The 17,028-nt window shown below is 44.8% G+C and overlaps 1 protein-coding gene across 3 annotated transcripts in view; it reads left to right on the top strand.

Moving 5' to 3' along the window:
- KCNJ6 (potassium inwardly rectifying channel subfamily J member 6) overlaps positions 1 to 16,719 on the top strand; it is a 260,310-nt gene extending 243,591 nt beyond the window's left edge. For all 3 annotated transcript variants that reach the window (XM_050916506.1, XM_050916497.1, XM_050916517.1), the window contains one exon: positions 14,787 to 16,719. In XM_050916506.1, coding sequence (XP_050772463.1) covers positions 14,787 to 15,112 — 326 coding nt within the window. In that variant the 3' untranslated portion in view covers positions 15,113 to 16,719. The remainder of the gene's footprint in view (positions 1 to 14,786) is intronic.
- The last annotated feature ends 309 nt before the right edge of the window (positions 16,720 to 17,028 follow it).

Below are 17,028 nucleotides of genomic sequence, written 5' to 3'. Positions count from 1 at the left end.
CATTAAAATGCCACAGCACGACAACATGGTCAGCAGAGGCAGAGGCAATCCATCCACTACAAAAATCAGATTAAGGGTGTTCTTGATGCTTTAGATAAGATGAAGATTTCACACAATCTTACGCAAAAACTTACGTCGGAAGCTGGTAGCTTGCAAGTGAACATTTCAGAGTTTTCATTTGCAGTTTTGGCTGAGATGTAGTATCCTATCAAACCTTAACATTATGAGCCAAAAAAATTGCAGAGCCTGGATCTTGGCATTCAAATGGCTCGCAGTTCACTTAGTGGTCTTTGAGATGCTTATGGTCTTCTTCTGGATTCGTTGCATGTAAGGAAGCTGCTGCATCACAGTCTGAAACATTAGGAATATCCATGCAGTTCAAAGGCAAATGATCTCAAAGGATAAAATTAATGCCAGGCAAACTTGCAAAGGACAAAAATTCATCAGATCCTGACAAAGATTTTGAATGAAAAGTTGCCAACGCCATCTTAGACACAATATTGGATGACAGGATGCATAAGTACAATGGAGCTGAAGGAAACTTCGTTTTTCTGGCAAGCAAGAAACTGAAAAGTCTCAGCAGTGAAGACCTAACAAGAGAGAGAAAATTTAGCAACCAGCTATCCTGAGGATTTAAACTCTGAGAATTTTGATAATGAGATTGAGCCCTTCACCAATTTTTGCAAGCAAATCTTCAAGGATGAAGGTGTCCACTGATCTCCTTACCTACATTCACAAAAGGTCTTTAGATGCAAACTTCCCTAACACAGAAACAGCACTGCATATTTTTTGCTGTCTGCCTGTAACCATGGCTGCTAATGGAACGAGTTTCAGCAAGCTAAAATTAATCAAGACCTATCTAAGAATGTCCATAGGGCAGAAACGGTTAAGAGATATGGCAGTTATTTCTACAGCCAAGGGAGTCTGTGAACAAGCGCAGCCGGGGTTCGACCCTCTCCAGGGGGAGGAGGGGAGCCACACCAGCACACTACAGCCCGGTGGGTCCGGGGAAATAGCCCGGCGGTCCTCGCGGCAATTGCCTGCTCCGTGGGGCAAGGGGGCTCAGGCCCAGGGCAGGGCTGAGCAACAATACTCATTAGACCCTGGCTCTTGGTCAGGGCAGGGGCAACAAACCCTGCGTCAGTAGGCTCAGGCCCTTGGGCAGGGCTGAACAACACTAGCAGTTCAGGACCGGCCCTAGGTCAGGGTGGGCAACAAACACTGAGTCAGCAGCTCAGGCCCTTGGGCAGGGCTGAGCAACAACAGCGGTTCCAATAGGCTTTGGCCTTCCTAGGCCAGGGAGACGGGGAGTCTGCCACCCAGGAGTTGGGTGGCAGGGGGGATGCAGGCCCTCCCACTCCACTGCGTCCCAGCCCGGGGCCCTAGCGGCGGCTAAGGATCCGCTGCTCAGTCAGTGGGGATCCTGGCCGCAACACACTGACATTGGCTCTGGTAAGGCTGCAGCCAGACTGGGGTCGGCTGCCCCTGGGCTACTTCCGTACTCCCCCTCGGGGCCTACCTGGGTCCTAATGTCGGCCTCTGCCGGGTCCAGGAGCATGGGCTCGTCACTGCTGGGGCTGGGTGGTAGGTCCAGCAACTCCTCCGGATAGTCAGCCCAAGGTAGCTCTGGCAGTTCCTCCGGGTAGCGGGCACGAGGGAGCTCCGGCAGGTCCTCCGTGTAGCAGGTGCAAGGGTGCTCCAGCAGCTCTTCCAGGTAGCGGGGTCGGGGAGGCTCCGGCAGCTCTTCCGGGTAGCAGGCCAGAGGGAGCTCAGGCCAGCCTGAGCGGCTGCCCTGGATCACAGGGGGTTCCCAGTCTCGAGCTCCCTGAGGGACGTCTGCTAGCTCCGGCTGCTGGGGCCTGACTGAGCTCTGAGGGCCGGATTTTATAGTTCCGGGTCGCCACCTGACCCTTTGAGGGGCGGGCTCAGAGCTCCATAGCTCCGCTCACTCTGGCCTCCGGCTGGGCTCTTCCTCCTCTGGCCGGGGGGGCGCCACACCAGATCACTACAGAGTCAATTAGTTTTTTTTGTCAAGGTCCAGATTTTTTGATCAAAGTATAGTCAAGATCCAGATGCCAGAGAAAATAAAATAAAATAAATATAATAACTAAATAAAAATATTTTGGGGTCCATTCAAAAGCATCTGGCTGACCAGATTTGGCCCATGGTCTGCCTATTGACTACCCCTGTTCTATAGAGAACTTGGAAGCAAGGCAGATAGTGTGGGATGAGATAATTAATGAGATTGATCCAAAGAAGGCTAGGAAAGTCCCTTTGTAAAAGTACTTTGTGGTGATAATGCTGGCATTTCTGATTTTGGTTTGGTTTTTTTGTAGCACCGGGGGCAGGGGGGGAAAGGCCTGGATCGGAGTCTTTGAACCAAGCCTGGAACACCCTTGGCACAGTAATGACATTGACCTAGCTCCACTGAAGCCAATAGAGCTACAAAAATTTATGCTAGCTTAAGATCTGCCTCAATTAACTCATCTAATAGGGATAATCTTATATCATAAGCACTACAGCTTCTGAAGGCCATGAAGCAGATTCTCCTATTTCTGATCAGAGCTCAGACTCACTAAATTGGGGGAGATGTCGGGCTGTGGTTGAAACTCCTTGGTCTGAAGTCACCTGGCCCCAGTATAAGTGAGAGCTGCAGGAAAGTAGTTCTGATTTAGACCATTGGAGAACTGGACGAAGTAGAACTCTCCTCCATTGTACCACACTCTGGTACATCCCCTCTCCTCTTGCTATACCAGGAGATAGAGGGTGGTAGAGAGGGACAGCTGGTGCAGGAGGCTACAGAGCTGCCTCCACCAGATTTGTGCTGGCAGAAAATTCCCCTGCATAGGGGGAATTCTCCGTTGGACATGTCCAGCCATTTTCAACCCAGGAATTTTATGGACTCTAAACATTCCTTTTACATTTTAGCTACCCATTTTAATTTCAATTAATTTAAAGTTAATTATTTTGGTCTCTTGATTTCCTCATTTATTAAAAAAAATCTGACTAATATTGAGCAAAAAAGATTCTCCCAGGACCCCTGTTATCACCCACCGAGGAGAGACCCCATTAAAATTGGACAGTCGTCAAAATTTCAAACCACAATAATTTTTAATGCCATCATGCAACAACTCCATTACTACCAATAAATTATACCACTGCTGAATAAACCATACAATTCCTAGGACTAGAACCCTGCTCCTTATGTCTCAAAATGCCTCTCCCACCTGTACTAAAGTAGAACTACCAATTGCTGCCAGCAGTAGAAGTAACTTTTTGTTTTGGTCTCTTAAAGCTCTAACTAGACATTAGAGAGCACTCAGATGTCTGTCTGTCTGTTTCTCTCTCTCTCTCTCTCTCTCTCACACACACACACACACACACCCCAATTGTTAATAACTTTGCTTTATTTCAACTTATTTGCTTCAAAAATAGCCTGCATTCTAGTTCTGAAGATGTTTTAATTAGATAGGGAAAGGGAAGAGACATTAACATTTCATATTTGAGCTGGGAAGAGGACTTTGATATTTCTTCATTTGGTTTCATTCCTATTCGTAGCAAACAACAACTTTGAAATTTGCCCTAAAAAGGGGGTAGAGCCCTGGCTCTGGGACAGTCAGCATGGTGGGGCTGTGACACAGCCATGGAAACTGGAAGCCCCAACTCCAAGGTAGTGTTCCTGGCATACTCCATGAGAGCTGCAGACCTGGAAGCTCTGGTGTTCCCAGCCCTGCAGCAATGGACCCTGGATGTGGGCATGCAAGCTGCCAGGAAACCAGGCAGGGTCCTCTGGCACTTCGTCAACACATCTCCACAGAATGTTTTGATGTCAACAAATTAGCAGATTCTGACCAAAAAAATATATATGTTTCATTGGAATTGTTCTGACCAGTTCTACTAAATAGATCATAACGCACCCTGGCTCATAAACTTAACTGGGGAGCCATGACCATAGAATAATTTTATCTGTATATGAAGGGATACAGATATAGATACAGGGCCTGATTGCTGAACAGTCACAATTCCATTTGAAGTCAATAGGAGCTACAGATGCTCAGCCTCTGAAAAGTCAGACCCACAGATTTTATACATAGCATGATTTTAGTTTACAGTTTACATTGTAGACATACCCACATACTTACAGATATATGGATATGCCAAAAGGTGCTAGTGGCTTGTCCATTGGGGGTCATTAACATATAAATACTCACCCACACATTATCGAAACAATGTGGGTTAGAGCACGTTCCTTTGTCTGGCAGTTAAAGGTCTCAGGGTTATTTTTATATTGCAAAGTAGCTACTTTCAAAAGGTGAGTTGATACCCAGACTGATTTTTAACCATGTGGTCCCAGATGAGAGGCTTTGAGGTAGAGGAGCTTCTCAGGTGTAAACTTAGGGTGAAAGAGAAAAAGAAGTAATTTAGAGTTGTGAGACCCTAGGGAAACACAGAATCCCAAGGCAGCGATATCTCTATAGAAGGGTAGTAAAAAGGGAGTTGTCTCCCTTCAAGGACACAGGAGAAAGTACCCGGATTCCATGTCACCAGTTTCTGCATCCAAGAAGCCAACCCAGAGAACCCCAAAATCTGCTCTTGCTTGATAAAGGGGTAACAATAAACATACACGTTATATAGTAGCACCGCAGTGTGACAGAGTAAAACTTGATTCAAAATATATAGTTACTTTGCTGAATGGAGGACATGATTTATAAGCCATGTTACTTTGATGAATTTTACAAATAATAAAAAATTGTAAAGTGCTAACCATATGTCTATCATGTTTAAGTATGTACAAGTTACTCCAACTGGGCACAAAATAATGTCTCATTTTTTAATAAGATTGATGTTTATCGAAAAGCTTTATAAAAACATTTTCATTGGCTTGGTTTGGGAGGTAGCACATTCCCAAACTATTACAGTTCAGCAACTAGGAACACTTTCTAAGCCCTCAATCCAGATGCATAAATCCCCTTGGTGTTTGCGAAGCAGAAGTAGCATATGGCCCACAAAGATGTAGATTATATAATCACAGCAGCCTGTCTCCGACAACTTTTCTAAATTATTTCCTAACAGCTTACACCAGCTCTTCTGAATTGTGATTGTTAGTCTGCTGATGAAAGTCATGCTTCTGTGAATGTCACATTCGTTTTAGCTAGTTCAGATCTTGGCATCTGGGGCAAAAGATCGCACTTGCATTAAGAATGACCATAAAGAAAGAGCAGGGGGAAATGGAGAGTACTTAAAATGCAATAGTATTTCTTCAGTGTATTTTAGAGGGCATATTACTTACTTTATATGACCTGTAGCAGAGCTCCAGCTTTGCCTCGGGAGGTCCTGCGCTTCTAGGCAGTTAGGGCTTGCCTCAGAGGTTTGCTGTGACCCTCAGTGTAGCTTCTCTCCCCTCCTAGAGGCAAGGGTTACAGCTTACTGATCCTCCATCATCAGCCAACCAATGGGTTTGGTGTAAGAGCCCTCTTTAGCCCATCTTCCTACTCAGGGAGCATTTTTGCAGAGGTGTGGGGAGGGTTATGGGAAACCCGGGCCAGCCCTCTTCTCTGGGTTCCAGAGGGACCCTAATGGCACCAGCAACAGGTAGTTTTCCTATACTACCGGAGCTATAGCCCTTCCCTGGGCTACTTCCCCAAATGGAGCCTCCTAGCCCCCCCCTTGGTACCTGACCATGCTTGTCCTCCCGGATCTTTCACTGAGCACCTTCTTTCTCCCAGTCTTCCTACAACACATCTTCTTACTCCCAGCTTCTACCAGCCGGCCTCTCTGAGGAGCTTCTTTTTAAACTAGTCTCAGCCAGTTCTAAATGGGCTTCAGGTGATCTGATTAGCCTGTTTCCCTTGATTGCTTCTAATCAGTTCTTAATTGGTTCCAGGTGTCTTATGGAGTCTGCCTGACTTCACTGCTTCTAGCATCTTCCTGACTGCTCTCGGGCAGCCCCTGCCCTGGTCACTCAGGGAACAGAAAACTATTCATCCAGTGTTCAGTATATTTTCCTTCTACCAGACTCCTGCACCCAACTGGACTGGGTCTGTCACAGATAGGGTGACCAGATGTCCTGATTTCATAGGGACAGTCCCAATTTTGGGGTCTTTTTCATATATAGGTTCCTATTACTGCCCATCCCCGTCCCCATTTTTCACATTTGCTTCTGGTCACCCTAGTCACGGAGCATACAGGGGTTTTCTATTGAACAAATTTCAATGCAGAACGCAAATGGGACACTGAAGGAGCAAATGAGCACAATACAAAAAGGAAAGCAAATTAACCCAAGGAGTGACGACATTAATCTCCCTAACAGGAAAACACAACACAGGCCTGGTCTACACTTGGGGGCAGGGGCTCGATGTAAGATACGCAACTTCAGCTACGGCAATACCGTAGCTGAAGTCGACGTATCTTATTCTGATTTACCTCCCATCCTCACGGCGCGGGATCGATGGCCGCGGCTCCCCCGTCGACTCTGCTACCGCCACTCACTCTGGTGGATTTCCAGAGTTGACGGGGAGCACGTTTGGGGATCGAAATATCGTGTCTCAACGAGACACGATATATCGATCCCCGATAAATCAATCACTACCCACCAATACTGCAGGTAGTCTGAACATACCCACAGTCTCAGCAACATCAGTAGATATTGTGTGTTGACCAAATGGGTCATGCATTGTGTGTTTCTGACACAAGTATGAGGCCGCAATTAAAGTTTTGTGGCATACTGTGAGGGCAATTAACGTACAGTGACTAGTGTGTTTCTCTATTGGTCTAAAGCAGCAGCACATTCCCTGTGAAGATGTGGAGTTTATCACAAGCTATAGGACAGTGCTGTGGGGGCATTAAGGTATAGTTCAAAGGTCTGACGTTCCCTGATTCTAAGAGTCTGTGTAGTGAGAGATTTAACCAACTTTATTAACAAAAACTCTTTTGAGAGGTATGTAATTTCCTGGGTTCTTAACATGGCAAGTGTAGGAGGATATCAGAAAAGAGGGACTCAGAGGAGTACTGTCCCTATGCCACATACGTGCCACTGAGCCAGCCACAGCTCTTCAGACCAAAGGAGCCTTTCTTCATGGGGCTGCACCTCTAAAATAAATGGGACTACTATAGAGCATTACAAACATTAATTAAAAGTCTCAGTACCCCAGTGGGGTGGATCAGGATTCTCTCCATTTTCGGCACAGAGAGGTGAAATGACCTGTCCAAGACAGTAATATTTACATGTGTTTCGTAAATTGCAACAAATGGATAACAAAAGTGAGTGTGTGTGTAGCTGACACGGCAAGTGTTTCCTCGCTGCTGTTCTGGGATACTTCTTCAAGAACAGGTCTGTGTGCAAAATTGCATTCATAAATATTGTCTTGTATTTTTGGCTGAGTACAAACAGGCCTTTACCCTTTGAAAATTTGCCCTCAAATGGCCACACGTGGGCCTCCATATTATTCCAGACATATCACTGGATGGCCAAGACTATAGCACTATGCAGCCAAAGGAGAATAATGCTGCAAGCAGAGGAGGATGAATACATCAGCTGCAGATTCTACAACAGCTCCATCCCCTTATGATGGACAAAATGCAAAAATCCTCCAAACATCACAACTATTTTCCCTTGGCTGCTTCCCCATAAAAGAAAATTCTCTCCCCTTGTAGAAAATGGTCATCTCACCCAAGGGAGAAGGAGAAGCAGAAAAAAAATCCAGATGTGGACAGAGCACTAGAGAAGGGGAAGAACTGTGCAGATTGAGGGTACGGGGTAGAGCCAGGGGCTGTAGGGGACCTGGATTTCTCATTCACCCTCGTTGCCACCGGGGAGATAGGTGAAGCAGCATCTCGCTAAACCTGAAAAGTCAGGTCCCACATGAAGTTCTACTGGAGCACCCAAGGCCTGCAGTTAGCTGATTGGCTTATACCTGCTACTTCAGCATGGAAATTACCCAGGTGGACTGTCTGAGCAATTGCGCAGACTTCCTGCTGCTGCCGCCGCCACATCAAACCATACTCTTGGCTGCCTCCTGCAATCCTGATCCAGCCCTGTTCCTGATTCCAGCTCCTCACTCCTAGCTTGTACCTTGCTTCTTCTCCACGCCAACTCCTTGCCTCTCTTCGGTTCCTGCTCTTTCATCTTGCTCCTGACCATCGGCTACCAATCCTGACTCCAAACCTTTGGCTCAGCCCTTGACCCTGGCACTTGGTATCTGACCCCAGCTCTGACTTCTGATTCTGGCTTAACCCTGGGCTCTGGCATTCGTATTTAATCCTGACTCCAGTCCTCAGCATCGATTCCTGGTCCTGAGTCTGACAACCCCTTGGTTCCGGTATTTGGCAGTTGACTCTGGCTCTGACTTCATCTTCCATTCTCCAACCTGTATGCCTGTTCTGCCCACTAGACCTGACACCTTCTCTGCCCATTAGGCAAGACTGCCTATGTTCCAGTTCCTACCAAGAATACACAGATGGTCTCCAACTCCTGATGGAGACTTTTCTTCCCTTCACTTCTTCAGATCCAGATGCAACCGCTTGACTCACAGAATTATAGAAGTGTAGGATTGGAAGGGACCTCGAGAGGTCATCTAGTCCAGTCCTCTGCACTCAAGGCAGGACTACATAATAACTAGACCATCCTTGAAAGGTGTTTGTCTAACCTGTTCGAAAAAACCTCCGATGACAAACATTCTACAACCTCCCTAGGCAATTTGTTCCAGTGCTTAACTACCCTGACAGTTAGGAAGTTTTTCCTAATGTTCAACCTAAACTGCCCTTGCTGCAATTTAAGCCCATTGCTGCTTCTCCTATCCTCAGAGGTTAAGGAAAACAACTTTTCACCTCCCTCCTTGTAACAATCTTTTATGTACTTGAAAATAGGTATCATGTCCCCCCTCAGTCTTCTCTTCTCCAAACTAAACAAACTCAATTTTTTCAGTTTTCCCTCATAGGTCATGTTTTGTAGACCTTTCATTATTTTTGTTGCTCTTCTCTGGACTTTCTCCCATTTGTCCATATCTTTCCTGAAATGTGGCATACAGAACTGAACACAATACTCCAGGTGAGGCTTTATCCGTGAGGAGTAGAGGGGAAAAATTATTTCTTGTGTCTTGCTTACAACACTCCTGCTAATATATCCCAGAATGACATTTGCTGTACATGAGAAGATTGCTATGCTTTGAACCCATATCCGTAGACACCTAATGTGAGTGGACACATCAGGACAACTACAGGCAGGTCTACACTACCACGTAAGTTGATCTAACTTACATTGCTCAAAGGTGAAAATGTGCACACACATACACACACACACCCCCAAGTTTCACCCTTTCCACACCAGCACTTCTCACCGAGGTGGAGTAATCATTCCAATGGGAGAACTCTCTCCCGTTGGCATAGCACATCTTCACCAGACACATTACAGTGGCGCAGCAGCACCGGTGCGGTTGTGCTAATGTAGCGCTGTAGTGTAGACTTGCCCTAAGATGAAAACATGGGAAAGAGAGGGGATTCAAGAGAAAGTCTGAGAATGATACTGTAGCTCATTAAGCAGTGGTCTGAGATAGAAGATGACACCTGGAAAATTATCATCGACCAGATCAGTTAAATACATTGTATACCAAGGAACGCAAGAGTAACTCTCCTCCTATGGCCATCCCGCAATCAGCTCCACTTTTGTTCCACATGCTTTTATGAGCAGAACACTTTAATCATTCAACTCTATCTTTGCTCACTAGTGTTTTCTGTAGATAGCTGCAGATTTTGGTTCTTCAGTTATGCAACTGTATTTGTTTATTTTATTTCATTTCCTTATATTAGGTCTTTGTTACCTTTCCAATTCAGCGGTCACTCCACAATGTGTAAACAGAACAACAGAATTACTCACCACAGTCAGCCTGGTTCATCTGATCTGCATAGCTGATGAAGCCAAGTACACATGCTTTCCCCCTCTTGTTTCTGTATCCTATCACGAATAGAGAGTCTGCTAGTCAGCACACATTTTACTATTAATAACTTGCACCCTTCACGCCAAAGGGCCCTTAAATGTGTTGCAAACCATATACAGGAATTGCCTACCACTGAAAAGCACAGCTGTCATTGGGGAAGACCCTGGTAGCCACATACACGAAAAGCAGTTTAGGGTTGGAAAGTGCAGAGCAGCATTTCCAGTTGAAACTTGTGCTGCTATCAGCGTAAAAACCAAGGCTTAACCCATTCAGAGCCTAATGGAAGTCAATAAGGCTCTATGTAGGCATTGGGGATCTGCCAGTGCAGAGCTCATTGCAGGGTTGGGGCCCAAGGTGGTAATGTTGTGAAGCAGAAGTAGTAGTGGCATAATCTTACTGCCTCACTTGCTATCTCATGATTTGAAACAAATGTCAGTAAACAGTCAAATATTATAGTTTAAACACACAACTACCATAGAGATCGGTTTAGATACATTAAATGGTACAGCGTAGGGTGGTCATATGTCCCATTTTGGCTGAGACAGTCCCTTTTTTAAACCCTGTCGCAGCAGTCTTTTTTTTTTTTTTTTTTTGCGCAAAAATGGGCATTTGTCCCATTTGCTCTTGACAGTTGTCAAAAAGTGGGGTGTGGTGCTGAGGAACATGGGGGAGAGAGTGGTGATGCCACCCCAGCACAGGAAGGGGAAGCAGTGTTGGAGTGACCAGAAACAGCCTGGGGGTTAGGGGCAGGGCTGGAGCAACCAGCAACAGCCTTGTGGGGGGCGGGAGGCAGGGCTTGGGTGAGTGTCTTGGACCAGCCCCATGTGGTGTCCCATTTTTCCTTTGGAAAATATGATCACCCTACTACAGGGCCACACATTCAAAGTTGTGTAGACCACAAAAATGCATGTTTGCCTGAAAAAACAAGATTTTGCATATATAAAAGGGGTATCTGCGTGTATAACTTCTCCATTTCTTTTTTTCATAAAAATTGGCCATTTTCATTTAAGCAGGTTCTTTTGTTTGCAGATATTTTTGTGGATTAATTTTTACCCTGCTTTCAAAATTTGACCCAGAATCTCCAAGAGCTCATACTTCTGAAGGACCAGAAACACAGTCCAGAAACTCAAGAGATTGAGTGAAAAGTAGCAGATAAACCCTAAAGAATATCAGTTTCCCTGCTCATTCACCCGTCTCTGGTTTTCAGGTCTTCACTTCTCTATGAAGGTCCTAGGCAACCTAGATGAAGCAACCTCATTTTCATTCATAAGAACATCCCACACCATGACCAAAAAAAATTCTCGCTTTCTTTTTTTCCCCTCACTTGGCTAAACAGGGGAGGTTTCTGTTTCACTCACTGGGTAATAGACAAATTTAAAAATACATATCTCCACACTTTGCCCTTCATTTCACAGAGGAGTCTTCATGAAGTTTGAACGGATGAATGACAGTGATTCTTCAAATACCTGGAGGTTCAGTTCAAATAAGCAAATGGTTTGATGCTTACCACAAAACTATCAAAAAGTTTTAGACGCTCTTTAGACTGAAATTGCAGTAGAAATCTCTCTAGAACAGAATCTCTTGTAAGATTTCTAGGATCCCCCTTCTTGTTGTTGGGTAGCAAACACTGTGAAACCAACCTCTCATGATATTTTGGCACCTCTGTTGCTGCCCCTGGCAAAATGGGAAGGGTACCACAGGTTCAGCAATCATGATGAGAAAGCCTTCACCAACAGTTACCACTCTGCAGCAGCAGAGATGCTGCAACTACTTGTAATCCTAAGTACGAGGAATGCTGCAGAAGTACCAGGGTGGCAAGTGTCGGTAAATGTCTTTTTACCGGCAACCAATATAAGTGAAAATAAAAAGTAATGATAAAGTACAAAGGTCAACTAAATGTTTTCAGAACTCAACAATGACACTGACTGAGCTTGGAGAGAAGGCTCAAACGGGGAAGGGGCAATATTATTTCATCTAAGGCAATTTATATATCCCTGGAAATAATCAAAATATCCAGCCACTAGCTTATGTACTTCCTGAAACTCTCTGAGTGATTTGACTGGCAGGAGCAGCTGCAGAGTTGCAATGCGAGATCCTAATGATTGCATTTTATTATCTCCAAACTGAACATTCTCTTTTTTTGTTATTGCCTATGATTATCTCCTAAATAGTTTCACTTTTTGTTCTTCAGTTACATGATCTTGCTATTTATTATATGTTTTCTTGCTATATTATATTAGTTGTTTGTTTGCACAGTTTTTGAATAACAATGGTCAGTGTGGAAATAATTTAAGGGAAACTGCTACATCATCGCCTCATAATCCCACTTTAGGAGGGGAAATGTTTTTGTAACCTTCAATCTCCCATTCCTTACACTTTTTCCTGTCCCTTACCACAATCAGTATGTTCCTTTCCCTTAATCCTTTATTACAGTGCCTTCCTCAGGTCAGTTTGATTTGAGGTAGGTTCTCCTGAGCAAATCTCTACACTGTGGCCAGACATTTCCTCATCTAGAGGACATGCTGGACTATAGTTTGAACTTGGTTTGGCTTTCCCCAAGCTTCCTTAACAAGATCCATAGGATTTCTCAGGGTTGATGCCCCTTCCAGCATTCCAAAGGGCAAAAGTCCCAGTGGAAGCCGTCTTGTGAAGAAAAGTTAAGGCAGACGTTTATCCCAGTCTTTTCCATCCAATGCCACAAATTTTCACAATGTACGCTTGAGAGATTTGCTACAATTTCGGAATAGACTGTCAGTTTGAGGTTCAGAATGACTTAACTTTAAGGGTGTCCCAAACCTTTGGACAAGACAAAGTCAGTTCCTGGGTCAGACTCTCAGTGGACAGCTCAACCAGAGTAAAGGTTTTTATATTAGTTCTTCAGCTAATCTAGGCAGAGTTAGTTACAAAAGTCCTCCATCAGGGAACAAAATAAATACGATTACTAGTCTCAGCAAACTGAGAATTATTTGCTGATGCAATTCAAGACTATGTCCAACCAGGGCCGGCTCTAGGTTTTTTGCTGCCCCAAGCAAAAAAAATTTTGGCTGCCTCCCGTCCCAGTCCTGGGCTCCCCCCTACACACCCCTGCTGCCCCAGCCCTGGCCTCTACACACACACACACACACACACACACCCCAGCGCTAGGCTTCCCCCCCCACCAGTGCCCTCCCCCACCTCGCTGCCACTCCAGCCCTGGGCTCCTCCCTTCCCCCAGTGCCCACACACACACACATCCTGCCGCCCCAGCCGTGGGCTCCCCCGCCCATCTGCACCCTCCTTTCGCCGCAGCCCTGGGTCACTGGTAACTCACTCCCAGGGCGGGTCATTCAGCAGGAATTTTGGATGTGCACAAAACACTGACAGGATTGGTTCCTGTATGGTTACAGAGCTGCAGTAAAGTGGAACAATTTTCAGCTTGTGTGATTAGAGGATATCTGGATGCATATTATAAGACTGTCCTCCATAAATTAGGAAAAGTTGAGGTGCCTTTATTATTCTTTTGTTCCACTCTTTCTTTCTACAGAGAATTTGCCAATGCAATATCACTATCTTCCTTTTAAACAAACAAACAAACAAACAAGGGTGTTGAAAATAGCAATTCCAGTCCTAATAACCACTGGGAAGCATTTCTTGCTCAATTTTATCCTACTTTTTCTACAGCAAGTTACAGTGGATCAGTATATTTGATTTTGGTAGAAATGAAGTAGCAGCTGCTCAAACTGAGCTTGAGCACTCCTGAATTTTGAGGTGTTCAAATCTGGAAGGCAGGTGCTAGGTGTGTGTGTGGGGGGGACTTTGGGGTCCGCGGTGGAGCACGGCAGCATGTATGCAGCAGCGTGTCTGGCACTGCGTGGAGCCAGACACGCTGGTCTGAGTGGCACGGTAAGGGGGCTAGGGGGTTGAAGAAGGGGTAGGGAGTTCCGGGGGGGCAGTCAAGGGACAGAGTGGGGGGGTTGGATGGGGCGGAGGTTTGGGGGGCAGTCAGCGGCAGGGAGAAGAGGGGGTTAGATAGGTCAGAGGTTCAGGGGGGCAGTCAGGGGACAGGCAGCAGTTGGACAGGCATGGGAGTCCCAGGGGTTTGTCAGGGGACAGGTAGGGGGTGGGGCCCTGGGGGGGGGAAATTGGGGGGGGTCTCAGGAGGGGACAGTTGGCGACAAGAAGAAGGGAGGCTTGGATGGGGGGTGGGGTCCTGACGGGGCAGTTAGGGGTAGAGGTCCCTGGACGGGGCAATCAGGGGACAAGGAGCGGGGGGGAGTTGGATGGGTTGGAGTTTCTGTGGGGGCAGTTGGAGGGAGCAGATGGTAGCAGGATGGAGTGTACTGTTTTTTGAATGTTAAAATATGGTCTCCCTACCATTCACAGCACTCACACCACGCTGCCGCATGAGGTCCCTCTCCTTCTTTTCCAGTTGGTAGTGGCCAAGGGAATGCTGGGAAGTGTAGTTCTTTCCCTGCTCCAGGGCTGGCTCTATGGGCAGGGAGCTAACCAAGGAATTACAGCTCCCAGAGCCCCCTGTTGGTTCTCAGCTCCCATGCCGCCCCAGCAAATGGGCTGCCCCAAGCAGGTGCTTGCTTTGTTGGTGCCTAGAGCCGCCCCCGAGTCCAACTGAAAAATAAATGTGAGAATTCTGTGGACCATACCCACAAAAAATAAAGGTAAAGTTTGGCAAATGACACATAGTGAATTTTTGCTTAGTTTTAATTGTTGAGGGGCAGTGAACTTGTGACATGTCTGGCATATCGCTCCTATCATGCAGTGCTAAGTACAACCAAAAGGCTATGTAAAACTACAACAAGAAGAATCATTCTGGGGCACTCAGTCCATATTACAATTTTTTTTCCTCTCTCTTTACAGGAATGACATGCCAAGCGCGAAGTTCTTACGTAACCAGTGAGATCCTGTGGGGTCATCGTTTTACACCTGTCCTCACGCTGGAGGATGGATTTTATGAAGTTGACTACAACAGCTTTCATGAAACATATGAGACCAACACACCGTCTTACAGTGCCAAAGAACTGGCAGAGATGGCCAGCCGAGCAGAATTGCCCCTGACTTGGTCTGTGTCCAGCAAACTAAACCAGCATGCTGACCTGGAAACTGAAGAGAGGGGAAAGAACCATGAAGACCAAACCGAAAGGAATGGTGACGTGGCAAACTTAGAGAATGAATCCAAAGTTTGAACCAGCAGAGGTTCACCACACAACCTCTTTTTTCTTTTTGATCCTTCCCTTTTTTATGATGATGACAAGAAAAGAAATATTTAAAGTTTGAAATGTCTACCTGCCCAAACAAATCAACAGATTCATAATATAAGCAAAGACATGAGTTAAAGCTGCAATATCCCTTATATACAATGAAATCTCTGATCACTGCCCTTCCAATAATTGCATATTTCCTCTGGATAGTTTATGACCACAGGTGTGTTTAAAAAGGAACCAAAAAAAAGGGGGAGGGCAAAACTCAGTATCTGGGATAATAAAAGGAAAGACTGTGATTAATGTTGTTAATACCGTGGGCCTTGGCTCTAATTTTTATATATTTCAAGACAGTTTCATAAACAGGATGTGATGCCTCCAATGAAAATGGGCATTGCAGCTTTAAGACTAAGGTGAGCAGAAAGAGCTGCAGTTCAACAGGATACTGTATATATGCCTTATGTAATTACTCTCTCTTTACATTTAGTAATAAACCCAGCATGTACAAAAGTACTGTAGTAAATAACTTCTAAATAATGTACATAGATGTGTAATTAATGTAGGTTTAGATACATAATTCTAGAAATATTGGGATGCAAAAAACTGAATAGGCATTTCTGTTTTAATATTAGGAGTATATAAGTTTCTCCCCTATATATCTGGCCCTTTTAGTGCACAACATTTTCTTCAGTGTACCAGACTGGCAGCTATTTAGAAGACCTCACTGTCTCCCTAACAAATCATTTTACTGATTCTAAAAAGCCATAAGTCTGGGGGGAGGGCAGGGGGAAGAAATTGAAACATTACTGATATACTGTGAAACTGTTTACAAAAATTATTCTATCTTTTGTAATTATAGGGTAAACCAATCCTGGCTATTTTTGGCAGTTCAGCCTGAATTAGACTGTGGCAGATTCTTGGAAAACACAAGAATCTCCAGTATACTGTTAATATAAAAAGCATGTTCATGTTGGGCTAGGACCCTGTAAGTGCACTACTGTGGGAAGCTATTATTTTTTCCCTAAACCACTGGATTAAAACTATGTAGTTTTCTATATAAACAGTATAAGCCATTAAAAATTCTGAATGTTATTCATAGGTAAGTAGAGAAAACTTTTAACTACTCGGTCTGGGAAGAAATAATTTAATTTCATCTGAAGTTGTAGTCAATGAGATTCATTCATTAACATCATTAACACTTTGTTGGTCCTGAAAATTCCCAAAAGGCTTTATGGCCCTAGGTAATTTTCATCAGGGTTTCTCATATAAAAGCCCACTCCTGACATCTCTATTCAGATGAGTGGACCCTCCCACCCTTACTCATATTGGGCCAAAACCTCAGCTGATTTAAATAATTTTGAGTTGATGCAACAGAACTATGATGATTTGCCTGATTTACACCAGCTGAGCATTTGGCCCATAGAGTAGTACCTAACTTCTCAAATACACTCAGTGTGGGGTGACTCACAGTGTATGGTATTACTCAATGCAAGGATTGTTGCATCAGGCCCTGTGTGCATAAATAGTATTAATTCAAATAAAAGACTCCCATTGACTTCAGTGGGCTTTGGCTCTGGCCCATATAGAGTACCATTTCCCTCAGTCAAGAGGAAAACAAACTGCAGCCTTAATTTTCTTTTTGTACCTGCCTAGTCTGGAAAGGAAAAATACACTGAAAAGAATTTAAAGTTACTTTGGGTTTTGTTTGTACAGAAGCTTTTAAATTCAAATAGAAGAAAAAACCTCAGGAGAAACCTAGCAGGCAGGTGGAAATTTTGCACTGTGATATACCCTTCACATTAATTTCACATCTATACACTGTTTTTACTGCAACACAATTGCCCATCCTTTATTTTCATTGAGTGGTTAAGAGTTGATTTGGCTCCTACAGCTATGATTGC

This window comes from Gopherus flavomarginatus, chromosome 1, assembly GCF_025201925.1.
Source record: "Gopherus flavomarginatus isolate rGopFla2 chromosome 1, rGopFla2.mat.asm, whole genome shotgun sequence".
Classification (NCBI taxonomy): Eukaryota; Metazoa; Chordata; order Testudines; family Testudinidae; genus Gopherus; species Gopherus flavomarginatus.
Note: the sequence above shows the minus strand (reverse complement) of the source record. Positions and strands in the feature narration are given on the sequence as shown.